This window comes from Ostrinia furnacalis, unplaced genomic scaffold, assembly GCF_004193835.3.
Source record: "Ostrinia furnacalis isolate ACB-3 unplaced genomic scaffold, ASM419383v2 OfSCF0635, whole genome shotgun sequence".
NCBI lineage: Eukaryota > Metazoa > Arthropoda > Insecta > Lepidoptera > Crambidae > Ostrinia > Ostrinia furnacalis.
The window spans coordinates 304,211-332,105 of record NW_021130874.1 but is presented as its reverse complement, the minus strand read 5'-3'; the positions used below and the strand labels follow the sequence as shown (position 1 = coordinate 332,105).

At 32.9% G+C, this 27,895-nt stretch overlaps 3 protein-coding genes across 6 annotated transcripts in view; all 3 read left to right on the top strand.

Moving 5' to 3' along the window:
- Positions 1 to 7,669: 7,669 nt before the first annotated feature.
- l(3)mbn (lethal (3) malignant blood neoplasm) lies at positions 7,670 to 17,081 on the top strand. 2 transcript variants are annotated; one of them, XM_028323379.1, is made up of 4 exons: positions 7,670 to 7,770; positions 13,220 to 13,367; positions 15,479 to 15,610; positions 15,705 to 17,081. In XM_028323379.1, exons 2-4 carry the CDS (start codon positions 13,220 to 13,222, stop codon positions 16,916 to 16,918), a joined length of 1,494 nt encoding a protein of 497 aa, XP_028179180.1. In that variant the 5' UTR covers positions 7,670 to 7,770; the 3' UTR covers positions 16,919 to 17,081. The 2 variants fall into 2 exon arrangements, with proteins under 2 accessions (XP_028179180.1, XP_028179181.1); XM_028323380.1 differs by lacking the exon at positions 7,670 to 7,770 and having other exon boundaries at positions 13,220 to 13,366; positions 15,477 to 15,610.
- A 2,082-nt stretch (positions 17,082 to 19,163) lies between these two features.
- Positions 19,164 to 27,895, top strand: part of LOC114366504 (DNA-directed RNA polymerase II subunit RPB1) — a 38,166-nt gene continuing 29,434 nt past the window's right edge. Inside the window, exons 1-2 of one of the 3 annotated variants that reach the window (XM_028323392.1) lie at positions 19,164 to 19,455; positions 24,617 to 24,666. In XM_028323392.1, the coding sequence (XP_028179193.1) occupies positions 24,640 to 24,666 (27 nt within the window). In that variant the 5' untranslated portion in view covers positions 19,164 to 19,455; positions 24,617 to 24,639. Of the gene's footprint in view, positions 19,456 to 20,764; positions 20,844 to 20,929; positions 21,096 to 24,616; positions 24,667 to 27,895 lie in introns of those variants that run through there. The other 2 variants (XM_028323394.1, XM_028323393.1) reach the window with 2 other exon arrangements.
- On the top strand, positions 25,365 to 27,460 carry LOC114366506 (uncharacterized). Its single transcript, XM_028323397.1, has 3 exons — positions 25,365 to 25,424; positions 25,564 to 25,599; positions 26,034 to 27,460. The coding sequence occupies exons 1-3, from the start codon at positions 25,365 to 25,367 to the stop codon at positions 26,802 to 26,804; spliced, it is 867 nt and encodes a 288-aa protein (XP_028179198.1). The 3' UTR covers positions 26,805 to 27,460.

Below are 27,895 nucleotides of genomic sequence, written 5' to 3'. Positions count from 1 at the left end.
AAAACTACNGTAACTAAATAAGACGCAATATAAAAATTTCATCCGTTAAAAGCCCTCAAGTTGTTTCTAAACTTTAGTTTAGTAAAAGATTCAGAATCTCAAATCGTTTAGTTTAAAAATAAAACCATTATTAGAAAACGAATAGAGGTAACTTTGGGAATTTATTCTATCGAGTCAACTTCATCAAATCGTGTTTCCATCCGTTAATAGCCCTAGAAAATATCCTCAACTATGCCCAAAAAAAATCTTAGCCTTTTATTTTACTGTTTAGTACCTCAAAAATGAAAAATGAAAACCTCATTTTCGCCATTTTCTCTGTTACCCGGCCTTAAAATTACATTCGTGCGAAGGAAAATCGTGCGAAACTACTACTAACCCACCAAAAGACATAAACGCGTTAGAGAAAAATAATTTCAAAATCAAATATATCCGTAATCTGTTAGGATTAACTTTTTAGAGTAGTAGTAGTTTTTTTAGGTAGATTAAAAAATGATCAGAAAGGGGAAACAAAATCAAAGCATATTTGATTGCGTTATTATACTAATTCGTATTAGTATATAAAAAACATGGCATTTCTAAAATATGCATCTCTGGAAAATGCTTGTGCCTAGCTCTATTTTCAAAGCAATTTCTCATCTAAGAAACTATAGACATTGAATCGCCTAAGAGTTTTTCGTTTCCATAAAACATTTTTTTGTCGTGGAGGAAATGCTTTGCGCACCGTCACCTCCACTGCCGGGGGACAGGGTGGTGTGTCGGACTCCCGGTGCCCTGAAAAGGGCGCTGCTCCGTCCTGAAAAGGACGGGGTATACCTACTAAAACCTCCGCGGCGTTCCGTCATCGCCCGAGTGGGTGTCGCGAGTATCCGGCCGTAGCCTTAGACTTCCGCGACATGTTTGTTAAAGTTAATGTAAGTTACCATTCTCAAAACTATGTAATTGCTAAGAGAAATTCATGGACTAATAATAATTTTGCTTGTCGTTTTTATATAAAAGAAGCAAGCAGTAGTAGGTTGCACTAGTTAGGTAAGAAAGTAATTATTTCCAAACCTTTGTAAAATAAAAGCCCTACTTGCTTCGATAAATTATTATCTTTTTAATAAAATATTAATATATCTTTTATTTAAAAACGACAGGCGAAATTGTTACGAGTCCATGAATTTCTATTAGCAATTACATAGTTTTGAGAATGGTAAGTTACAAATAAATGCAGGTGTTGAGAGCTGTTTCACGTTCGTGTGTTCCAAACTTTGATTTGGTTTGAATGATGATTTTAGTGTTTCGTACTCAAAGGTAAAAACGGGACTCTACTAAGATTCCACTGTCGCTATTTTTGTGAAATCTTAATTTCAGGAACACATTACCTACAAGTTTGGACGGAAACCTCGCGCGTGTCCAATGGGTTAGTAGTAGTTTCGCACGATTTTCCTTCGCACGAATGTGCGAAACGTCCCCTTTCCTTAATATTTTTTTTTTAGTAGGATTTATCAAAAGTATTAAAAACGGGTGCGAATCGACCCCTTTGAGAACTAGTAATCGCATACTACTAGTTCAAAAAAGAGTCGATTCGCACGAGATTTTAATACTTTTAATACAACCGGGCGAAACGCCTACTAAAAAAATTTATTATTGAACATTCGTGCGAAGGAAAATCGTGCGAAACTACTACTAACCCTGTCCAACTCGCACATGGCCGACTTTTTTAATTCTATAGCAGCTTTTATTGTCAAGCATACAATGTGTAATCTAAATATACATATATAACTCAAAGGTGACTGACTGACTGACTGACATAGTGAACTCCACCCCTAAGGGGGTAAAACGGGATCTACGCGTACAAAGTCGTGGGCGGCCGCTAGTACCTACCTGTATAAAATATAATAAAGCTTCCCATTTACACAGTATACCGTAAGTTAGTGTCTAAGAAAACAAGCAATCTATTTATTCACAAATAATGTTCTACATACTCCTACTCCTGTCTCATTTTATAATAAATTCTGTACCTTACATGATAGGACTTGCTGAATAAAGAAGGTCTAAAGCATTAGCAACGAACGTCTTATTAAAAAAAAATATCTTAACAATTGATTTTAACATCAAAATCAGAATAAATTAAACATTATTTAAAGATATGACTGCTGTTAAAAGCTCCGTTCAATTTATAAGTATACTGCCATCCATAACTAACAAATTATGGATGATAAAGAATTTTCATGAATATCAATGTAATTAATTCCACGACATTTAAACACAATAGGTGTTTATTTGCTATAAGTTTGTCTCCCGTTGAATTTATTCGCGCTCGGGTGTCATCAATCGTGACCATTAAGTTCCTGAACTGCATCGATACGGTAGGTCATGCTATAATAAATCTACATTTGACAAAATAGACTCACATTATACAACTTTGTGATAATTCATAAGCATGGTTTACCCTTTTAAGGCGCATATATACATCTACTCAATAATTAGTATCGTTTAATATACAGGCTGCTTCAGAAAATAGCACCAAGCCACCAANAGCACCAAGCCAAACTTTTGAACCTCCAGTTTTTGAGTGTTGTTTTACCAGTATACTCCAAAATACATTCTGTAATTAATGCAAATTTAATTCAATTAGAGGCTTGATCTATGCGCTTTTGATTGAGTTTTTCACTGTATCATCTCCTACGGACCTTAGAGTTAATTATGAACTTTTTTTCGTCACTCTGAGCTTGTTATTATGACATTTGCGGCTACAACTTTTAGAGCAAGCATTATGTAAAGAAAAACAATCTCATTTATTTATAAGTACATTGTAAATTAAACTGCGAATCTGAAAAACATCACGATTAAATTAATATGTTTTAATAAAGGAGCCTTAACAATTTTATTTATGTTTCTCAGTATAAATAGATAGGTAGGTAATTCTTGCAAGAATAACACGGAAGAAGAATAATTTATCGAGTCTGCAAATCTCTAGCACTACCGCCTGCCCGCGGCTCCGCATAGTTATGGTATATGGGCTTGTCACTTAGTCTTTGTTTTTATTTTTTTATCAGCAGCAGGCATAATAATTTTATTACAAAATGTATGGGCCATCTAGCTCAATATCTACAAATGCTTGCGCTTTGGATATCAGATAAGATATAGGTATGCAGAATTGGTATCTCTAGGCAAAAGCATACCTATGTATATAAAACACCTAAAACCCATATTGAATTTCCTCACAAATATTTTGTAGTATTCGGGATCAAATCCACGACGTCTGTGTAGTAACCGTACATCAACTACTACATACTAACAAGAATAATGTTCAAAACATGATTGAATGTGTTTTTTGTGAAGCGCATTCTTGGTGTATAGTCCAGTCAATAAAGCATTATAGATGGAAATCCATGGAACACAATTTTTGACTTCCGGTCCCGAACTCCCGAGGTCAGAAATTGTGTTCCAGGGATTTCTCTCTACACCGTTGTTAAAGCATTCATTGACTGGACTAGTAGGCACATACGTTTGGCTTACTACCCTTTACTCGGAAAAAAGCGCAATCGAATTATGGAATAGGCCTGAATTTCCATCAATTCAAAATTCACTGTAAATATTTAGATTAAAATATTAATTATTTAATATTAATAATACAAGAAGGACACAATAATCTATTTGGCTGTGGAAAGAAAAAAATGATGTTCAGTCATCCATTCATCACGTTACCTTGATTGCTCTGTACGGTAATTGTAAGATAAACATTCAACACTCGTGTATGACCTTTGTCAATTAGTTAGACTGTACATTTGATTCAAATGTTAACCTTAACATTGAATTAGGGCGCCACAAATGGGCGGATCTTGGGTGGTTGGTAACATTAAAATAACTAATGATGATGATGATGAGTATATGATTAGTGATTTTACTGCTGGCAACTTTGAATTTTTGTCTGATATCGACACCTGACTGAATAAATAAGTGGCAATCCAATTTTAAGGCAGGTTGTTATGCCGTCCACTGAACATCATCATCATCTCAGCCATAGAACGTCCACTGCTGTACCTCTAGTACGAAAAACTTTCGAGTTCGTTTCGTTGCGTATTCAAAGTGTCATCGAAAAATTTTGTATGAAAAATTAAACAGCGCCCCCTAGGGCGGCTATAATATAGGGGGCGCTGTTTAATTTTTCATACAAAATTTTTCGATGACACTTTGAATACGCAACGAAACGAACTCGAAAGTTTTTCCTACTAGAGGTACTGAACATAGGCCACCCCCAATGCCATATGTTACCCGGTTGGTAGCGGCCTGCGTCCAGCGCCTTCCTGCTACCTTTACGATATATAGTACTCAGGTATATTTCATCTGATCACCATTATTGTACCTGTTTCATTAGTTTAATAGATAAGTCAAATTCAAATTCAAACGTTTATTGCATTAATTATATTATTAAGTCCTTAATTCCTTTCAAAATTATTGAATACACTTAAAAACAGACTGTGCAAATTATTAATGTAGGCTCAATTTTTAACTCAAACAATATAGATAAGATAGTTTTGTTAATCTCTATAATAAACTTAACATACCTAACACATACACGCGCTGTGCTGTCATAGCAATAAAAGTCAACTTCGCATAAATTGATATTTTTTTATTAAGTAAACGTGTTACTGAAGATACTCTTACGCCCGTATTCACAAACATTACTATGAGGTCTCACAGTGCGCGTGGACACACAGGGTCACACACGAACCAATCACAGAGCTCTATTCAACGTGTACGTTCGATTTACTACATTTCATAAGCAAGCATCGTTTGTGAATACGGTTGTTATATTCTCGTGTTTGGATATTTCGTAATCTACAGCGGCAAAATAGGAAATCCAAATTTTATGTATTTCTTGATCAAAATAAAAATACATTAGAAGATAATTTTATATCTTAAATAAACTGTAAAAAACAATTAACATGTCAAAGCGCAGATATTATTTTATGTGTTGATAGTCGTAAAACTGACTACTAATGCATAATCATTTATTCAAATTCAGTGTTATGTGATTGTTTAAAGTAAATACCGATGAACAACTTACTTTAGATGTTTACCCGAAAAAAATATACAGGGTGATCTCACTCGATTATTTCTAAACTATACATGGCATCGAAAAACTGGTTACCGACTCTAAAAGTGCTTCAAGAGCTCTTTTGAACGATACCAAGAATATGTTACAGAATAAACTAGAACTATCCGAAAATTCAATGTTTCCAGCTTCCATAGTCCATACTAAATATAATGTCAACAACACAATATTAGAAATTTCAAATTATTTATGGAAAACATTAAGTTTAGGCTTTACTTGCTTTAGTAATTATCAAGAGATGAGTGCCATGACTGTGGTAGTAGGTACTAAATAGGAATAGGAATAATAGGTTTAGGAGATGGAATCATAAAATTTTTGGATATATCCGGTTTATTCTGTAAGGCCCTTTTCACACGTCCTGGTTGCCACTTTTGCCGGCGCCGGTTAGCCGGCAACCGGGACGTGTAAAAAGGGCCTAACCCATTATTGATATAGTTGCAAAGAGCTTTTAGTAGCCAGTTTTACGAAATCTTGTGTAGTCTTTAATATTATGTTGCTGTACTAAATGTATGAAAGATGGAAACATTGAATTTTCGGATATATCAAGTTTATTCTGTAACCTTTTATGGATACCGTTTGATAGAGCTCATGAAGCACTTTCGGAATCAGTAACTAGTTTTTTGATATCTTGTATAGTTTAGAAATAATCGAGTGAGATCACTTATCGTTTCCACCCTGTATAATAACGAAAATCTTAGAATAATTACGATTCGTAGATTTTTTACTCGTAATTTTAGAGTATTAACTATAAAAGTAAATTGAGAACATAACATGTTCTTTACACACCATCATTACTATTCGTGGTAACTTGATAATAAAGTGGATTGAACTACTCGTATATTATGACTCACAGATACCTCTAAACTACAGGGTTAGGTGACCCTCTAGATTTTTAAACCAATTTACTACCCCTTTTAATGAAACAGCTAGTTCTCCTTTTTCACTGTACTGTAAATAGCTTAAGTTTCAAATGTTGTTAAATACTTAATTTATATTTGATTTGTATTTAGTAAAGGCCTAGTAAATTACATTTATAAGAGACCTTTACAAAATGTTAGTTACCATTGCTTAAACCAATAATTGTGGTAGGTATTTACAAAATTAGCAAGAATTCTCCAAAAGGATAAAACGGATTAGAATTTCTTAATCCATGACCCATGTCCACCGCCTTGACTAGAGAGAACGAGAACCTATTAGTGATTATAACATCTTAAATTAGTACCTGGAACAAGTTTTACCAAAAAAAGGACATAAATCTGTTAAATTATATTCTATCTAACGGTAATCAGTCATTAAAACAGGTTAACAAGTCGTGTTAATTTGATTTATGTGTTTTATAGACCCTCATTATACAATTTGATTGTCATTCAAGTGGATGTAAGATACTTGCGATCTATCAATTTCAATTCTTTCACCAGAATTGATATAAAATTAAAGATTATGATTAATAGGTAGACAGATAAAGAAAAAAAGAGAGACATGAATTTTTAGAAATGTAATTTTTGTAAGTGTTTTTTTATGTGACAGGAGGCAAACGAACAGACGGTTTACCTGATGATAAGTGATCTGTCTCAAAGTTATCAGGTTTTTTTATTGGTATTCTATGTTTGAACCTTAGAAGAATGGGTTGTAATATAGAACTAGAATGAATGCAAGCATGGGTTGGTCAGGATTTTTACTAACTTTAAGCTAACTGTGTAGTACCTACATATTTTGGGCAATTTAGAACAGTTCATGTTATAGGTACTGTCTGTTTCCTATGTTGAACAAACGTGAGCATCAATTATGCAGACATTATGATATTCCTTGACTTAGAGGCAGCACATCAAGTTTAAAACAAAGTGATATCTGATCTAGTTTAACTTAGTAATGCAGTTTTGCAACAAAAAGTAGTTTAAAATACGAGTATACTGGCGACTGTAGTCACTACCAAGAAACATTTTTTTAGAAATTGGTGTAGGTATACCTAACCTCTTTCCAACTATACCTACATAAATATTCTGCAAAGATATAGCTATCGATTACGATTATTTTCACAAGGATTTAAGTGAAGATAGAGCAAACATTTTAGCATACAAATACAGAGAGGTCACCCTATACATAATATGATTTCTTCAACATAGAACAAAACGGATTTATGGACGATTCATATTTACTGTATGTATTTATTTATGTATGCATCTTATATTTGTTTAACTAATGTTGCTTATTTTTACACCTAGGTAGTCAAGTGCTCTGTCTCTAAACCAAAGTCATTGGATAAGATAAAATAAACTTGAAAAAATACACTAAAACTTTTTCCATAATGATTCGTTTATTACGTAACATTTTATTAATTCCAAGGTAGTAAAAAGTACCTATAGTTTATAACCTACTCGAAAATCCCAGAGTCCGCACTCCAAGCACTTTTAATTCATCGCACGTTCGTTAGTACCTGATCCACTCGAGCACCAATGTGATAAACTTATTCTATGCTTACCAATAGGCAAAATGTGCGTCGTGAAGATGAGCTATTCTACGTACACATTTGTTCTGTGGATGTGCTTTAATAAATTACGTGAGTAGACCAAAGTGATGGCACAGTCTCGTGCGAACTCTTGCGAAACAGGCCGCACAGGCCACCGGAGTCCACGCCCTCGTGTCATCTGGATTTTTCAAAACATAAGGTACATTTTACATTTAATTGCAGGTGATATGTGATATTATTGATGATAGAGCGATAACTATTAAAAATGGACTAGGTATTCTGTTATTGTTTTTTCGTAATTTAATGTTTTTTTTAATATTCCCTAATATTTGGATTAGAATTAATACCAACATAAATAAACTAGCTCAATATATAAAATTAACGTGATTGGTAATCCATCTAAACTAATTAACGTGACATAAAATTAACAAGTAAAGCAGAGTGATAATTTAATAATCAAGTGAAAGAAAATTACTGACCTAATCAAAAATTTACCAAATAAAATATTTTATAAACACAAATTACTCGTATAATATATCAAAATACTTATTACACATACAACACTACTTGTTAATTAGTATGAATACGTTAATAGGTCACTTACCTAATAATAAAAATAAACTAACATTCAGCAATAATACCATTGGTATTAGATGTTGGTATTACTTCGGAATAGATCAATTAAAGCACAAATCGCAAAAAAAGTCTTTTCATTCTTTCGATAAGTCAAACTTTAACAGAAAGTCTGTAGGTATGTGAATAGTCTTTATTTATTTATATTTAAATTATAAAGTTTAATTAAACTGAAGACACATGTGCCTATGCCTATAGGAAAAATCACAAACAATAGAAAAATATTTTCTAAAGCTTTCATGGAAGTCAGCTAAGAAGAGCAGTTATACTCAAAATATTTATGTTGTGAAGGAAACCTTACCTTTAATGATAGGATATTAATCGTCTAGACACAGCATCATGCATGTAATTTATATAAAAATAAGCTTGTAAGCTTGAAAGTGGAGGTCAAGCTTCTTTCAATTTACCACCAATTCTTTTTTAAATTCAACATTTCCTAGGTGTTCATTAACAAAAACTTTACCTAACAAATGTAAGTACTTTGATAAATGTATAATAATTAAGTTTTAATAATTAAGGTCAAGGGTAATTTCAAATGGTCAATCTTTACATATTCATATCTTTAACTTGTACGTACTGTCTACTAAATAGTAATGGGGACGTTTCATATACCTGCCCCTGTTTATAATTACCTTATTTAACCCTACTTACTTTTGATTATACAAGTTTAGAAATTATCGATTTCTCTACCGAGCTCAAACTAGGCATCTGGAAGAGCATTAAGACCAGCGTTGCCAGACGTCCCGATTTTGGCGGGACGTCCCGATTTTTAAATCAAATTTATATGTCCCGCGCGGGACAGGCTCGGTCCCGCTTTTCGGAGAGAGACACGCACTTCACCAGACTATTGTTTGAAACGCCATATTATTCTAAATAATAAAATTTTTCTTTTTTTTTCTTTTTTTATTCTACAGACGAATTTAACGGTAGAGTAAATCTGATTTAAAATATTATTTTTTTGTTAAAATACATTTTCTATGGCTACTTTTGCTATCTATTGTCACGTAAACGTAATTTAAAGTCAAATAAAAAGATAAATATTTGAAAAACTTTGATTGTATAACTACGTTTTTTTACTATGTCCCGCTTCTGACGGAAGAATCCCGCTATTTTCACTCAAAAAGTACCTAAGTCCCGACTTGGCGGAAAAAAAAACTGGTAACGCTGATTAAGACCCAAAATTAATAAGATAAGATTTTTTAACAACAAGACCGCCTTTTGTGTTTCTTACACGAGAACTTAATTAACAGTTATTTAGTGTTCAATCAAATCAGATCGCTTCCACCTTCGGCCTGATCATTACTTACCATCTGGTGAGATGCAGGCCAAGAACTTCGTCGTGTAAAAACCAACATCTTAGCTATCTATCCCAGATTTTTGTAAATGTCACATTTCAAACAGTGAAGAGTATCTTTAGAGGTTCAATACCCAAAAGGCTTTCACGTTGAGATATTTTAAGAAAACCGGCTTCACAGGTGCTATGCTAAATTAACGGTGAGCAAACACCTAATTCATTCATAAATAAATCATTTTTCGCCACAATCCAAGCCCCATTATATACTTTTATTAAATTGTTTTAATGTCAATGCATCCAGACGCCATAAATCACCGCAATAAAAATTAATGAGAATTTAAAAGTTTTCACATTTATCTCTTAGATATTTTTCCGTCTAATACCGTTTACTACCGTGCCATCAATCAACCAAGCGTTTGTGTATTTAACAACCTTAGAATAATCAGATAAATGTAATAAGGCACTACTCACTAGTTAAATTTATAACAAAGTAAACGAATAGTTAAAGTTTGCCCAGTTTAAGATAGTTTTGAACTAACTGTAACATCAAATAATAATCAGTTTGAATAGGCCAGTCATTGAGCCATTGTCATTAAAATGATGTTTAATTTAACTCTACATTTTGTTAAATTTCGTGGCCTACCTTATTAAATTGGACTCATGTTAATTAATAAGGTTATTGCATATTTCAATTAATACTCATAGTAAAATCATAATAAAGTAACATAGACAATTCCACCACATTATATTCTTTTTCATATTTGCATGCTAACATAGTAATTAATTTAACTCAATTATTTTGATTAAATATTTGTTGATTTGTTAATTAGTTGCCCAAATGATGAACTTCGTGCACTTTTTTAGTTAGTTTGTTAGTCCTATAGACATTGACTATAGTCGTACTATAGTCGTAATTTACACTTCGCTAATTTAATTTACAATTATCTTTATGATATTACTTATTAATTAAAAAATTAACTATTCACACTTTATTTATCACCAAATAATAATTGCTTGTGTGGTAAAGCTCATAGTTGCTTAATTAACATTCTTAATTTTGGACATTCTTAATATTCATTCAAACATAATGTTTTATAAATAATAATCGCATCTAATTAATTATTTTTTATATCCGCCTTTGATACTCATCAATACAATTTGATTACATTATTTACTGTAATCGTAAAATCATTTACTACTCTATATTTCATCTTAACATCAACGCCATCAAGAAAATAAAATTTTAAGCTTGAATTAAATTAATTTTTACATAAAATTCATAGCCATAAAATACTGTTGAAACGTTATAAATAAATTTGAATGTTCAAAAAGTTATAAATATTTTTGAATCTTCCTTACCAGTTGATTTAATTACAAGTGCCGATGTTTCTCAAGACATCAAAATCAAATCAAGTAGTGCAATATCGATTTACCTTATGATAATATGTAGGGTTGTAGGCATGAGAATTAATTCTGAACGAAGTTGTACATTTTCGATTGTAGTTATTTACGAAGTTTTACAAGGTTATGGTTACATTGTACTTGCAGAACAATGCACACTCCAGCGAAAGTAACATAATTATTATAGAGCATGATGCTTTTCTTTCGTAATAATGTATAATGAATAAGTACATAAAAGTATAAAAGATAGACATCAAATTGAAAATATCCAAAATATTATCTACAAAAATCATTATGCTCATTTGTGTGTTTTGGATACAAAAAATATTTCTTTACTTTCAAATAGTTCTCACAAGTGTTTAATCATACGTAAGCTGCATTTATCTCAAAAGGTATGCAATGAGCCGATTTATAAGCAAATGTGCTATAACAAATAAATCTATTGTTTTTAATTTTCGCGAAGCAACCAATATTGTGTTATTATATGTTAATAGGTAGACAAGCAGCAAATATCATAAAATATTTTATTCATATTTAAAATTCCAGTTAGTAACTGTCTACTGGACTTAGTTACAATCGGATCATGTTAATAAAACGTGACTAAAACTTTTTAGTGACTAAGCTAGGCTAGGCCGCATGCCATTACTAAGGCAAACATCCAGTTACCAACGCGGCGACAGAATAAATAATAAATTATTACCTTTTAATGCTAAATACGTTTAGAAATCTCTAATTTGAGCTTGGGTTTTTCACTTTAAATAAAAATCAAATAAAATGAAATACGTTTATTTCGAACCAGGGTCCATATTATAGTGTTAGTAACAATGTAAGCTTAAACTCTATTAGTATTAAATGTTATGATATTACTTTTTGGGCGAGATATATTTATATTAGCTAAAATCTAAACTTTATAACACGTTATTGTTTAACAGGTTTATTGTTCGAACCATAGTTTTATTTGCCTATAAATAATAAAGAACAAGATTTTTTGAATTAGCACCAAAAAGTTTTAAAATACCTCAATACTTATTGCAACTTAAGAACAGAACTATTAAATATAAAAATTAGATTTTTGACGCAATAGTTACTTGCATATTAAGGACTATAAATATATATTTGTAGAATAGTGCTAAATTACGAGATTCTGCCTCAAGAAAGTTCAAAACACTTACTTACCTACCTTGAGTTTTACTTGCGAGCCCATATTAGTCATCTTTAAAATTCCGTAAAGTTTTTTTGTCCAGTGGCATAAATTACCATAAAAAATAAGTTAAGGTCTGATTCATTGTAATGTTGTATAGAATTGATGGTAATTATGGAATATTCTTATCAATTCAATCTATAGAAGAATATAGGTACCTACCTACTATTAGGAATAAAAATTAATCATATATTTTCTTTATGAGTTTCTTAGTTTCAAACCAATTCAGCCTTTTCTTTTCAAATAAATATAATACTTGGGCTGGGTTGCCCCATCTTACTTTAAATTTGACAAACGTCAAAAATCTGTCAAACTCCATACTAAAAACACCGGGTGTCGTTATAGTTACGGTCAAAGTTAGGTGGTGCAAATATTCTGCGGAAATTTTTATGAAGAGAAAAACTTTAAATGATTCCCAGAACAAATTGAAATTCAAGAAAACCTGAAATTTCTTATATCTGTGTAAATTTTTGATGAAAAAATTTTCTGGTGTTAAAAACAATACTATCAAAACAAGATATAACTATCGTATTAAAATTTGTCATTACAACATGAGTAAAGAAAAACCGTATAAGTACATTAAATATTTTATGTAACCTTTGTTATAAACCAATTGAAAAACACAGTACACAACATTTTTTATAAATAGTTTTCTACAGAACCCCAACTTAATATCGCAGAAGGTGTTCAAGCAATGTTTGCCTCCTCAACACGGTTCTGTAGATTTTACTAATTGGTCGTTAGTCGTTATTTGCTCGTTTCTTGATATTCATATCAATAAATAATATTGTCTAACTGATTTGAATCGAAATTATCAGACAAAATAGGTGTGGGTGAAAACTTAATATTTATAAGTTGATGAAAATTATTATCGATGACTTAGAATGAGTTGCACTAACTGTAACATTACTCTGTGTTTTTTGTATGGAGTTTGACAGATTTTTGACATTTTGTTAAAGTTACAGTGAGATGGTACAACTCAGCCTTGGAAAACTACTTACTTCGTTTCTATCGGATGTAAATTAAAAATAGCTTAAAATAAATGGTTTTGAAACAGTTTTCAGGCAGAACCAACTAAGTTGGGACCCATAATAAAAACTGAATATCTTGGATTTTCAGATGCTTCAACAAAGATGGCTGCTCGTGGCCGTTGCCATGGTAACGTGCGTCCTGCAGGCACAAGGAGCTGATAAATACACTGACGAGAATAGACCGTACGAATTCGGTTTCACTATCGACGGAGAACAACACAGACACGAGAAAAAAGGTGCTAACATGATTATTATCATTCTATCTATCAATATTTTATGAAGAATTCTACGATTACTTTAATATAAAATCATTTATCTCTGTTTTACAAATCAGACTAAGGCTGAGTTGCACCATCTTACTTAAACTTTGACAAACGTCAAAAATATGTCCAACTCCATACAAGAAGCACCGGTTAATGTTATTGTTACGGTTAAAATAAGGTGGTGCAACTCAACCTAAGTATTTATTTAGAACTTATATGTTCTTAAAAAAATACTAGGTTACTTACTAGGTACAATAGGTTAGTAGTATTGAAATTATAATATAAGACGACAAATCGAGGCTTCCGGCGACTGGGACCGCAATTAAATGGGACCGCGGTCCCAGTCGCCGGATCCGTAAAAAATAAATAATTTTCTTCCGGCAACTGAGACCACTCATAGATAACTTAGAAATATATATTATTTAGGCCAATACCAAATCAAATTAACAATCATTTTTCTAAGATTCAGTACCTCTAGTACGAAAAACTTTCGAGTTCGTTTCGTTTGCGTATTCAAAGTGTCATCGAAAATTTTTCGATGACACTTTGAATACGTAAAGTGTCATCGAAAATTTTTCGATGACACTTTGAATACGCAAACGAAACGAACTCGAAAGTTTTTCGTACTAGAGGTACAGGTTCTAGTAGCTTTTTAATAGATAACTTGTAATTTAATTTTGTATAATAATCCGGAGTACATTATCATTCAACAAAATCATTACATTATTATCAGTCGCGAAACATTTTTTCGCGACTGTACATAATGTACTCCGGATTATTATACAATTTGATTGTCATACACGGATGTGGACGGATGTCCAAGATGACACCGTAGTATAATTGAATATTCTTCCATCATCCATCATAGCAGTAGCGATGTACTCGCACGAGTATTTGCGTTGAGTGACATGTTAAACGTGTACTTGACTCTACATGAGAGTCGAATGACGTAATTACTTCATATTTTAATGATAAAAAACATTAAGTGATTTAATAATAAAGACTTTTTAGCGATACAACTAGATAATATTATTTATTCAGGAAGTAATAAGGTTACTTAAATTATTCTAATATAATATTTGCATTAATACACTAATCAATTTTGCGGCCAAATGTAAAGACTCATCATTAATTCTTTCGTAAATGTTCAATTCAAAATAGTATACGATATACGATTAAGTATATAATGTATTCAATAAAGTAAAATTAATTAATAATATAAATAAGTTCCAACTCATTAGGCACGTTCATCGCTTGGCGTCTACATGTCTCCTACCAGTAAATATATTCACAAGTGAATGTATTTCTATAGTAGAAATGCTGATATTGATCTAATTAATGATCGCAGTAATGTTTTATTTGATACTTTATTGGTAGGTACATCAATAAACCGACAGGATATGCTTAATTTAATTCGTGAAATGAGCATATCAAATGGCATTAACATAGAACAAGAAATATTATTAAAATATATAAAAACTAGTTTTTTGGCAATGGGTAATAAAAATATTTATATTCATAATACAAGTTCTACCATTGGAGTGTATAGGGAATTTTCTAGTTGACAAAATGAACAGCAGGTTACAGGTATTCTTTAATGAAAATGTGAAGATGTAGTTAAGCATCTTTCAATATCCAAATTGGTGATATAAGTTCTGGTTAAAAAGCAATCTTATGGTGTAAAAATTGAATTTGTAATTTGATAGTAGGTCGTAAAAATTACGTGGAATCAAAAAATAGCATGGGTACGTGAACAAATATGACACGCAAAGATGTGATGAAAATGTCAGCCTTTTATTGTCGAAGTTTCAAATTAACTCTTCGAAAATATTGTTCTTAGAGTCTACTCGTAACCTTTATGATAATGGCATTGCAGATTTAATTTTGGCCTTTAGAAGGATTTAGGAAGCTAATGTACAAACATTGAGTGCGTTACGTCATACCATGTTGTCATTTAATTCGCTTCATCAAACAAATTCATTCCCACTTAATAAAATTTATTCATAAAACACATAACTTGAATACATTATTTTTTTATTATTTGAATTGCTAAGGTTTTTAAACCACACCATTTTGTGTTTCAGACGAGAACGGGCTTATTATGGGAGAGTTCGGCTTCATCACAGCCGATGGTGTCTACCACGTTACGGTGTATGCTACAGATGAAAATGGAAATTTCAAAATTTTGTCAATGAAAAATATTAGAATGAGGCCATGTAAGTATAATTGTACTATTTGTTTTGACTGCATTGACAATGTACATATAAATGTAGCGTGTCTACTAATATACATCTATTTTTAAATTTTCAGTGACTGCGACTCCTGAAAAGAAAGGTCATTCATTGCCTTTCCCGCCATCTCAAAACCCACCAAAAATCGAAGGACCGTCCCCACAAAATCCAATAGCTGTATCAGGACCGTCCCCGCAGAATCCAATAGCCGTATCAGGTCCATCAGAAGCAGCACCGACTAGGACTTGTTCTAGTTGTAGCATACCAACTACTACTACCCGAAAACCCGAACTCACAGACTTCGCTGTAGTATCAAAAGATCGGGAAAATAATCAATTTGGAAATAATGGAGCTCCACAATATCCTCAAGGTGGTTCACAGAACTATCCAAACGGACAAGAAAATTACCCAAGCCAAAATAATTACCCACAGCAAGGTGCAAATTATCCTCAACAAGGGACAAATAACCCACAACAAGGGGCCAATTACCCTCAACGGGGATCAAATAATCCTCAACAAGGGGCAAACTACCCTCAACAAGGATTCAATAATCCACAAGGCGCCAATTACCCTCAACAAGAAGCAAATTACCCTCAACAAGGGACAAATAACCCACAAGGGGCCAATTACCCTCAACAAGGCGCAAATTATCCTCAACAGAACGAAAACTATCCTCAACAAGGTTCCAATGGGCCCCAACAATATCCTCAAGGCCCCGGTGATATCCAATCTCCTGGGCAAACTTTACAAGGCCCTCTAGGCAGCACATCAGGTGATAGAAGCCCTAAACAATTTACCGACTATCCACAAAGCTTTAACCCACAAAATAATCCTCAAGATAGTGGTAATCAATATGGACTACAAAATAATGATAGACCCAGTAAACCTACTCTTATTACAGCTCAAATGCAAATAGTCGATAAAAATACCGATATATACCACAAGAACCCCGGAGAAAAGGACGGTTTGCCAGATGGACTAAATAAAGATGATATGCTGCGTCTTTTATATACATTTAACTATACCGTGGGTTTCCATGGTCACTTTGAAGAAGGTTATACTAATGGAGCAAAACAGGGATATTATTATGTAACAGGCAGAAACGGAATACGCACTAGAGTCGACTATGTGGCAGATGAAAAAGGTTTCCGTCCCAAAATCACCCAAGAAGTGCTTGATTTGCTGTCCGACGACGTACCTAAGCCTGAAACAGAAAAAGATGAAAAGTATGGTCTCAAAGGCTATGAATTCAAGTGGCTATACTATCCAGTAGAATCGAAAAATCAACGATAAGATAACTACGTTTTTAATATACTCGTACATACCCAGTGTATAAAACCTTAGCCGTCTCACCTAATCATTAGATTTAAGATGTAGATCGTAGTAATCTAAAAGTATTAAATTTTAGAATAAACATAAGATGACCCAAAACTGCCTAACTACTGCCATGCACAATGTAAATACGTAGAAATTAATATTAGTATTTTAATGTAATAATTTAATATACAATTTATTATATTAAGCACTTTATCTACGATGAAAAATTAAACGATTTTTTTATTTCATAATGTTGATATTATTTGCGTGTAGACACAAATACTAATAAAGTTCAGAATGTTTAACCTGGAAAATAAAGGTTTTAAAGGAGTAGGCTACACTTACTTATGTATTTAATTGGGTAGAGATTAATTAATAGCAATTTTTCATCAAACATCATGTAATTTACGGGGATATGAAGGTGCTAGGAAAATCTAGGGATGAATGGAAATTGCTCAAACGACAAGAGTGAGGCTTTTCGTTATGAATGAATTAAAGGAAATACTATTTAATTACTTTTTAAAAGTTATTTTTATACAACACTAGAATAAAAACACAATTATTTTGCAATCGTTGAGCTTAAAGCGAAAAACATAGAAAGACATGGCCCATAAAAAATTACTACGTTGCTACTACGTTAACAAACGCAATTACTTATGGAACTTCTATTAGATTTTTTAGAAAAAGTCCAGGAGTAGATGTACGTATGAATGTAAAATGACATTCTAAGCATTTCAGCTCCTTTTCAGGGATTTCCTTTTTACTGAAAATGACTTTGGTTCTTTAAACTGTTTAAATAGTACTGGTAGTAGAACCACAGAATAATAATAAGTACTACGTAGTAGAACTAACAAAAACTTTTTACTTACGAGTATTTGACTTTTTCATAAACATCATATTCATATACCTATTCAATATTCCTCAACGACATCTATAATTTGTTAGTAAAACTACATAATAGTGTTACGGCATTATAACGAATCATCTCGTCTCGATCGATCTATACCAACGAATCAACAACCAAGTTTCTTTTTATGTTGTTTACTGACGGAGGTAGATGGCGCTACGTTTATCGAACATATAGTAGGGTGACCCCTATAAATAATGAGTCCGGGATTTGTTTGTTAAATAAATTTTATAAATATAACATGGAATCCACATTTTTTTATTTGTTATCTGATTATGCAGTGTAACAAAGGAACCTGAGGTGTCTGGAAAAAACTCTAGTCCATGGCTCTTCTTCGGTATGTTGTATTTATTTACACGATAATTTATCTTGCAACTAAAAATCATAATTACCTACAGTAACACAAAAAAATATTCACAGTCACTTCAGTTTAATCATGGTCTAACCTAGCTTTTGGGGGAGGTCTTTGTCCAGCAGTGAACGTCATTCGACTGAAACAAACGAACTTAGCGTTTGATTCAAGTAGGCCTAGGAATCAGTAAAGAACACCAATTAACAAATAACAGCGCGTCGTTTTTGCATCGGGGGTTAAAATCAAAATTAGTTAAAAACAGCGAAAGTAACATTGGTATTTAAACTTTACGCCTTTTCACTTAACACAATATAACTTACATTTTCAGGCGTTCTTGTTACAAAACAGATGGTCAGTTGACACCCATACTGACCATGCAAAATTACGGTTTTGTGTTAAATGGTCACGCCATTGAACACCTACAACCGAGGTCGTTTCAAAAAGGTTTGGTTTAAAGAGAGACAATATGCCATTCGAATTTAGAATGAAAACTTTCAGTGACTGAAAGTTTTCATTCTAAACTTTATGACTGAAATTCAGTCATAAAGTTAAGTGTCTTTTTGAATTTCCACCAACAAAAGAATTTCAGGATCATCGTTTAATCATTAACGATGGAAATAGATAAAATACAATTCATTGGCTCCATAGCATAGCTTCGTAGCATTATTAGAGCTATTTTTATCAAACTTAAGTATTAAATCAATTACTTACTTACTTACTCCATTGCATAAAAATAATAATACCCATCCATCAACGAGAGCATGACTCAATTAAAGCTGAAAGTGCTTCTTTGCTTTCCATCGTGATGAAGAGCAGTTATCGTGACCCGGGCGAAATAATAGAAATACTTGTCTGCAGTCAAGTGAATTGCATAATAATCGCATTTATGAATGAATAGCGAGCAAGAAGCAAAGATACTATCTCCGCGTGGTTCTGGCGGGAAACCCCTACCAGTTGAAACAGAGCCGGCGCGTGCGCAACACGCGTCCGTTATTCAAATCCCCAGTCCGATGCGATCGCGAACGCGACGTTTTGTCCCCTAGTCTTTTTTGTTTCTACATTTTGTTTAGATGGAAGTATTGAGGACACACCTCATTGTAACAATTCTCTCTAACATGGTGTGAATATGCATTGTTGTTATACAAAACGAGTGTTAGTTCTACTTTCTTAAATTCTACACGTAATCCCTTGTGAATGTTAAATTAAAAAGCAACTGTATATTTAATGACGGACTGAAAACTACACGAATTCGAAGTAAGTAGGATACCTAAGGGATCCTAATGATAACCCATCGACTAACAACAGGTTTTGTTTACAGTAAAAAAAGGAAAAAACGGGTGTTGAAAATGGCACATTAACCTTTAACATTGCATAAAGTCACTAATGCTGATGATAACAAACTAAAAGTCAACCCATAAATAAGAATGATGCACAAAATAATTTTATTAACATAACTAATAACACTGACTTTCAATCACAGATTATTCCTATTGAATACTTAGCTACTTACAAAATGTTACATTCTTCGATAATCCTTGGGGAACAAAACATCTAGGGCAATGTCAAAATTCAGAATCGTAAATGGAAAAAAGTCACGCCTAATCCTCATTTATTGTCACAATTAACATCAAAATCAGATGTTATGAAAATGATTACAATAATACACACTAGGTCTTACTGTGAATCAGATCTACAATAACATATTAATGACTAGATTAGTAAGACTTAATTCATTTTATCAAGAATAGGTCTCTCTCAATTGCCAATACCTATCGCGAATCACGGAACAGTCCGCGCTATATCAAACAGATATGCATCCAAAATCCGAAACACGAGCTCTACATTACAACAATGATTGCCAATCAGATGACAGACTGCAATATATTTCAAATCTTGTTTACAAGTTATACGATTAACAATCTAAACTTTTACACTCGCTAATAAGGTTGAGTTTCACAAAACGCTTCTATTTTAGGATTTTGACCGGGTTTCTAAACAATTTGATAAATAAAAAAGTTTTCTACACGAAGGTATCAGGATTTGTTGTTTTGTATTGCTCTTGCGGAATTTTAAAATATTCTTAGTTGGATTTTTAATTCATTTTGAGTATATTCATTTTTTAATTTTAAAAAATCGTATCGATAAATGTACGATAGCATTTGATTGCACTTTTATTCTTTAAACTGACGTATGTAAATTGAATAGAAACAAAATCAGCTAAAAACAATTGAAATCTATGTATTAAATACGAGTAAAGTTTAACCTAAAAAAAAGTTTCCTTTTATGAGACCACATGCATTTAATTTTATTGTGTGATATGTATTTAGTATTTCTACAATTTATGAAATGCAACCTGTTGACATAACAGAGAGATAAAAAGATAGCGGAAGCATATGATAGGACAGGTCAGCAAATTAACTGAAACTGTTACCTATTTACATAAAATTAGTTACAGTCCAACTGTCGACACTGTCACCATACAACCCAATGACATCATTTACATGTAGGCAGTTTCTGTTCCTATTTTCCTGAGTTTAGGCCACTTATTCATGACTACTCAGTCTGAAATTCTATGTCGGTGCGGTTAGCTGGCTTCAAAATTCAGTTCCTAAGGCCCGATTTAACCAAACTTTTAACTCCTGGTAATAACTGTCGATTTATTCCGAGATTAATATTTTACTCTTGTTTGGTCAAATCCACCCTAAATTGTTTAGTGAAAATACTCCTACATTTGTACCAAATATCCTGTACATATTGATACTTATATTCGTGTTTAATAAATGTGCGTTATTTGCACTTGAGTGAATCCGAGCCACGGGCGACCGCGTTACTCGACTCCCGCGCCTCGGAAGTATTGTTTTTCTTGGTTAATTATCTAACACTTGATTACCACGGTGAGTGATTAAGATTTATTGTTTGCTCTATATTAGTGCTTCACTCTTCCTTTCTTTGAAAAAGAACTTACTTAGCCACTTAAAAGATCTTTTAAAGTTTTATTGAAATTGAATTTCAAGTATTTAAATTATAGCATATAAGGATTGCATATTAAGCCTATTAACATACGTCGCGAGTTCATCGATCGAATCAAAATATAGTTTATGGTAAAACCGCTTCGGTCTAACAGCTACTTATTGCCAAATTCAAACTTATGTTTATAACCTGGGTCATCAACCCGTAACATGCATTAAAGTTGAAGAAATTCCACTGAATCTAAAATTCAATTTAATGAAGTGTATTTCGTAGGTAGTCCTATTTCGTATACATAAGTTTAGAAATTAACTAGGCTGGGTTGCACGGTGCACTATCTTACTTTAACTTTGACAAACGTCAAAAATCTGTCAAACTCCATACAAAAGACACCGGTTATCGTCATAGTTACGGTCAAAGTTAGGTGGTGCAACTCAGCCTAAGGTTCTTCTCGTGACAACAAACTAAGAAATGTCCATAATAACTTCACTCACGTCAAACTTCGAATTCTTTGTAAGTAGAGAATTTTGGAAACTCTTTTTTAGCAAGTCACCAAGGTAGGTCTACTTCATCACCAATTAATAGTTAACTACGAGTACAACCAAACTGACCAATTAAAACCAAACAGGATCCAAGAATCATTATGATTAACAAGAACTCCGAATGAGTTCGTTAGTCGGGACCATTTTCGGACAGTAAAAAATAACTTTTTTATCTTTTAAAATTTATGGCCCATTTTTTGAACCAATAAATTGTAATCTATTGAGAAAACACAATCAGAGCAGGTTTAGCTATGAGGAAATCCGCAATTTGCAAGCAAACGATTGACATCCCGACAATTGTTAATAACTTTGTTTGCAATAAAATTAATTCACTATCACGATTTTGAATAATCAGTCTGTCTGGATTTTTATCCTTTTTTGAGCAAGGTGTAATTTTTGCCTGCAACTTCGTCCGCGTGAAAATAGTTTTCAAAACAGTGTAGCATGCGCCAATTAAGGCGCCGATTTCATAACAATTTATTTCAAAAACAATTCACAAAATTGGTAAGTACAACCTTGCTAATTCGAGTCATCGATGTTCACCTGCCTACACGTATTGTCTACAAAACAGAGGAGACCTCTCAAGGGTAGTGTGTCCTTGGTCATTTCGTTTTATTTTTCATTTTCACTCTATTTGGCAAATAACTATTCTAAAAGTTAAGATCTTTGTTGATATATTTATTGAATTCTAAGACATACGAGTATTACCTACCTGGAAATATTTGGTTTCAAATGTGACTATGCCATTATTTTTTAAGTTATCTTTCTTCGTTCTTTTTTCTATTTTACATTTCACTATTATAGGTACTCATAGAAGCTGTATTTTGTTATAATTTGTTATAATTTATATCATCGAGGGGATGGATCCCCTCGATGATATAAATTATAAATACTTGAAAATTGGATTATAATACCCATGTAAATGATGTCTCCACGCCATAACATAATCTACCCATAAACTATATTGTATAATATGAATAATATTACATTGTTCCGATAAGGATTATGAATTACGACAGCCGACAATACGTTTATAGTTCCGAATTGGCTGCTTGAATTTTTAAGCTGTCATGATGTCAGTTTGTCATACTTGTATGCACGTCAACAAGGATCGATTGATATGCAAGGGGCAGCCGCATTTTCACTATCGTTCAATGTCCCATTGTATCCACACTTTCTATAAGAAGCCATCGCTTAATTTGCTGAATTCATAAGTGACGACATAAACGTTGTTTGGGAAGGACGTTTGACGATGTTTTTAATGCTATACCTACTTGTGTATATTTTGCTCCAAAACATAGTGTTGTAGCATAATATACAAAACATAGCACGATTTGATATTTCATAATATTATAAATAATTTCATTTATGGTTTACATCCAAAATTTTCCGATTTCGTAGATGTCATTTGTTTTGAGGAACCGTTCTATGCTATTTGACAACCATTAGTACCTTAAGAGGTTCTGACATCAACGAGATGAATAGTTGCCAATAAATTGATTTGAAATAGCAAAAACTCTATCTTAGCCACAATATTAGACATACGTATTTTTTTCTTAGTCGCAGCAACGGACACTGACCTTTGTATAATGTCCATAGTTAAGGCCATATTGAGTGTAATTTTCACTTAACTGCCCACGAGAGCAGGGTGGGTAGATTTCAAAGGTTACATATAACATTATGAAACCATTTACAGTTTTCACAAATATAGAGACACTACGCTTAGGCTGGGTTAATCCCTCTTACTTTAACGTGCTTTAACTATAACAAACGTCAGAAGTCTATCAAACTCATAAAAATAACGCCGGTCATGTATTAAAAAAAAAGTAAGACGGTGCAACTGCAACTATGCCTTAAAATTTTAAAAGATAACAATGTGGGTAAAACATAGGTACATTAGTAATAATAATAAGATAAAAATAGTGTGGTGCAAAACTTTTCAATGTCAACAGTATACATGTTTACGCATGCATTTAAAAACAGATGTGATCGCCCACTCTATATTCACAAAACAAAAATCATAACTAACAAAGAGACTGATTGCTCATTTGTTTTCGATAAACAAGTTTCGTAAAACATATGGGACGCCTACGTCACGAGCAGGTAATTAATTATTTTGCACAAGCCATAGACCGCATTCGAAGGTACCTGCGTTTCAATGTGTACCTGCGATTCAATGTGTACCTGCGTTTCAATGTCAGTGTTGAGCGCATGGGTTTGCGCCTGTGGCAGCACTTTTGACGCCCACCCGCAACCTTGTCAAAACTAGAGCATGAAATCTTCGCTACCACTTCGAAGTACGTACGACAGTTAACTTTTGCAATTTTAAGTCAAGATAATGCACTTGTGTTTTGGATAAAAAAGACCTTATTAGTCGATTATTTACCCAGTCGAAAATTATCTTTAAAGAAATCCCAAGTAAATTTGTTGATATGCTTCCGGACTAAATATTTCAGGGAATTGAAATGTAGAGTTAATTAATTAACAGGGTTTTGACATGATTTTCAACTTCTTTCAAATTTAAACTACTATAAATACTTGGTGACTAACTGGTACAATTAAATATACAAACCTTGAGTGCAGCATATACTATACTGTTACATACTTAATCGCTGCACTGGAATGCGCTACCAGCCGAGCTCTTCTATACGGAACCTTAGATTATAATCTACATCGGAACACAGTCAACTTTCAGCTTGGGAATGGTGGTGTATCGAGATACCATGGGTTTTTAAACATGGAATAATATTATAGTCTAGAATATTAATGAATAGGAGAATGAAAGAAAATAGAAATAAAAAATACGTTTATATTTATTTTACTTTAGACTTGCGTTTATGCCTATAATTCAGTGTTTTGTTGTCTCATTTTACTTGTTACTGAAAATATTTTTCTTTTTTTTTCAGTGACACTTCAACTGTGATGAAAAATGTATAAACAGAAGTTACTATTGTTGGTAAGTACTCTTGACTTTATTATCTCTAAGGATAATCCATTATGTATATCCACAGCCTATTTTATGGAGACAAATTGACCTTATCCCCCAATGTCATACTATAGTCATGTTTCATAGTCATACGCTGAAATCTTTGACAGATCAAGGCAAAAGTTAAGGTAGATCAAAATAATCTAGTGGTCATAATATTAGTCAAGTTTAAGATCAAGGCAGGTATGTATGATTAATTGATAAATGAACAAACATTATAATATTTAAACTGTACCTTTATATAAAATGCTACTGGGTAATAAGGTAGAATACTATTACTTAAATTAAATTTATTTTGAGATTACCATACATTTGACATTTTAAAACGTGGGAAAACCGATAATTTTTCCAAAGTCGATTATATTTGACAGGGTCACACCACAAATATCATCTACCTACTTCTAAACAAATTATAGGTACATATTCAGAAGTAGGTAAATATTATCAGACAAAAATGAGAATAGTTGTAGGCCATAATAGTCTGACCTCTTAATATCAAGAATAATGTAGACTCCACAATATTTCTGTGCAGACTTTCAGAATTTTCAATCAAATTCTCCATTAACTTTCAATGAAGCGATCACATGAAATTTACATTTTATTGCATTCAAGCACTTCCTTTTTCTTTTTAGCATTTTCAACACGTCCAGTGATGTAATTTCGTAGTCATGAATTTCACTTTTTTATGTTTAGTCATCACTCTATACCTTTTATTAGAAATACATGCGGTAAGTGAGTTATACTTACTTTGTTAAATGAAACGTTATTCAACGCAATTTGCACCTTTGAAAGTACTCAAGCGAAATGCCTATTGTTATGATGCCAAAAAGTTAGATAAAGTCATTATTAAATACCTAACATTTTCAGCAATTCAACAAAGACGTTGTATGTGTAAAGGACCAGGTAATTATTAAATTATTTATATTATAACATTTTCATCAGGGTTATCACAACTGAATTGTTTAACTGGATGTATCATTATCTGTACGTACATTAACAGCGCGGAAATGTACTTGTGCGTGTTAGGCTTAGGTACTGCAGATGTGATTAAACTCATAATGTCTTCACTTATTTACCATGGATCATTACGACCCTGGAAAATCATCGTCAAGACGTCCAAATTAATACAACATTACGTCACGGCTAATCACGATTCGCATTAAGGTCCGTGCAAAAACCTTTTGGTTCCTAGATGTGATAAAAACCCCATATTTGGATTTGAACGACAGCTCTACAAACCAAAGAACTCATTAAATCCGAACGTGACTGCCAAATTAAACCTACTCGACACCAAGCTGTCAATTCCAAGCCTTTAATAATGATAAAAAATATTTCAGGGCAAGGCTCCAGTATGCGATACAGTTCCGAAAACACGTCGAAGTAGTAATTTAGACGATAAGGTTCCACACTACGACCCGTACATACCTAGGGCGAGCTCAATTCTATACAATTGCTCGTCAACGGAGTGCGTACCTCTGAAACTATACTCCATTACGCAAGTAACTCCCCCCGAACTCCAACTCAAGTCATGCTACTCACAGTCAGAAGCATATCAATGCGAGACAATAAGGTACAACTATTTCAAAAACATTGACAAGTTATTGTTTTTAAGTAACAATGTAAGAAACAAGACGTTTTATTTGGTGGATTGTTTAGTATATTCAGACCGTGGGCGAGTGTGTCATAAGAAGGACGACGTTGATTCACACGCCAAATTGGTCGACACTGGAACCATAGTAAGGCCGAACGAGCCCAACGTTCTGTCACAAGACGAATTCTTGTGCGAGCAGGGCCAAGACGGCGAAGTGATTTGCGATCTCAACTCTTTCATACCATACAATGATGGACTAAAATTAAAAACCGCTATTGAATACAAAGACGATATCCTACTTAAGACTGGCGATTATGTCGTAACTTTGGGTAAAGGCTGCATCGGTTTATGGTGTGGCTATAGCGGATTCATAAAAAAGAATACGCGTCGTCAGAGATATGAGCCACCAGGTGGAAAAGTCTTTCGGTGTTATTACGCCAAAAAGCAACAGATTTGTAAGGAATTATATGCCAGTAGTAGGCCAGTTTATAACGAACGAGATTGGCTTAGTACGTAATTAGTTTAATATTATTTTCGCATATCATTACCGATAACATTTAACGAGGATGTCAATAATTTAGTATAATATTAATTATGTGAAATCGGTTATTGCTCATTTAATAAGGAATCAATAAGCTTACAATTGGCTTGTTTCGGTCAATAAAAAGTAATACACGTGCGTGTCGTAAGACGCAACAATAAAAAGCGCACGGAGCTGGTTTAGATGCGATGACACGGTAAGATCGAACACAGAACTACATAGTACAATGGAAAGGCTAAAAGCACGTGACGCGAACTTGTATAGTTCGTGATACATCAAATGGGCTGCAAAACGATGTGTTTAACCCACTTAATAAAACCACGTAGAAGAAATAACTGCGACACATCCAGTTAGCTTTACTTTCGTGACAGCACCCTGAGAGTGAAAGTGGGCAGTGTTCCAATGGCTACAATACTTGCAATTACGTACAGGACCTGATTTTTATGTTACAATGTTTATTTTGTCATCGTTATATCGATTTTACGTAATTCACTGACTACCCGCAACATGTATAGTTAACGAACTAATTTCATAATATGTATCACAAAAACTTCACAGTTTTAATTTAACCGTAAACATTTAATTGTAAATACATTTTTATGACTCCAATTAGTTGATTAAATAAAAAATGCTTAACGAACTCTATCTTGTGTTTTATCTGTGTAATTTCACTGTTTTATTCAAAAATATAGTCTAGTTCAACTTGCCCCTTAGTGAGTTGAACTGTCATTACAGAAACGCACTCGATGTACAAACATAGGTACTACATCAATACGCATCAACGTCAGAACAAGCTATGCAATACTCGGAATGTTACATAACACTCCGTCAGATGTATTTAAGATAAACCATGTACTAAGCGTAGGTAGGTACCTAATCTCGAAATTAGATCTGTTCTCTTCAAATTAGGTGCAGTTAGTTACTTGATCAGTTCAATAAATAATGTAACATTAGACACTTTATACGTAACGAAAGAAAGATTATTTATAATAAAAAGTTTCACTAAAGAATCATTTAATTAATCTGTCGTGACACAAAATAAAGTCAAACAAGGGAATTATGTCAAA

Excerpts from the sequence above, each read along its gene's own strand:
- LOC114366506 (XM_028323397.1), top strand. The coding sequence starts at position 25,365 with ATGAATTTCACTTTTTTATGTTTAGTCATCACTCTATACCTTTTATTA. Across the intron at positions 25,425-25,563 it reads TTTTATTAGAAATACATGCG|CAATTCAACAAAGACGTTGT; the intron begins GTAAGTGAGTTA and ends TAACATTTTCAG. Across the intron at positions 25,600-26,033 it reads TTGTATGTGTAAAGGACCAG|GGCAAGGCTCCAGTATGCGA; the intron begins GTAATTATTAAA and ends AAAATATTTCAG.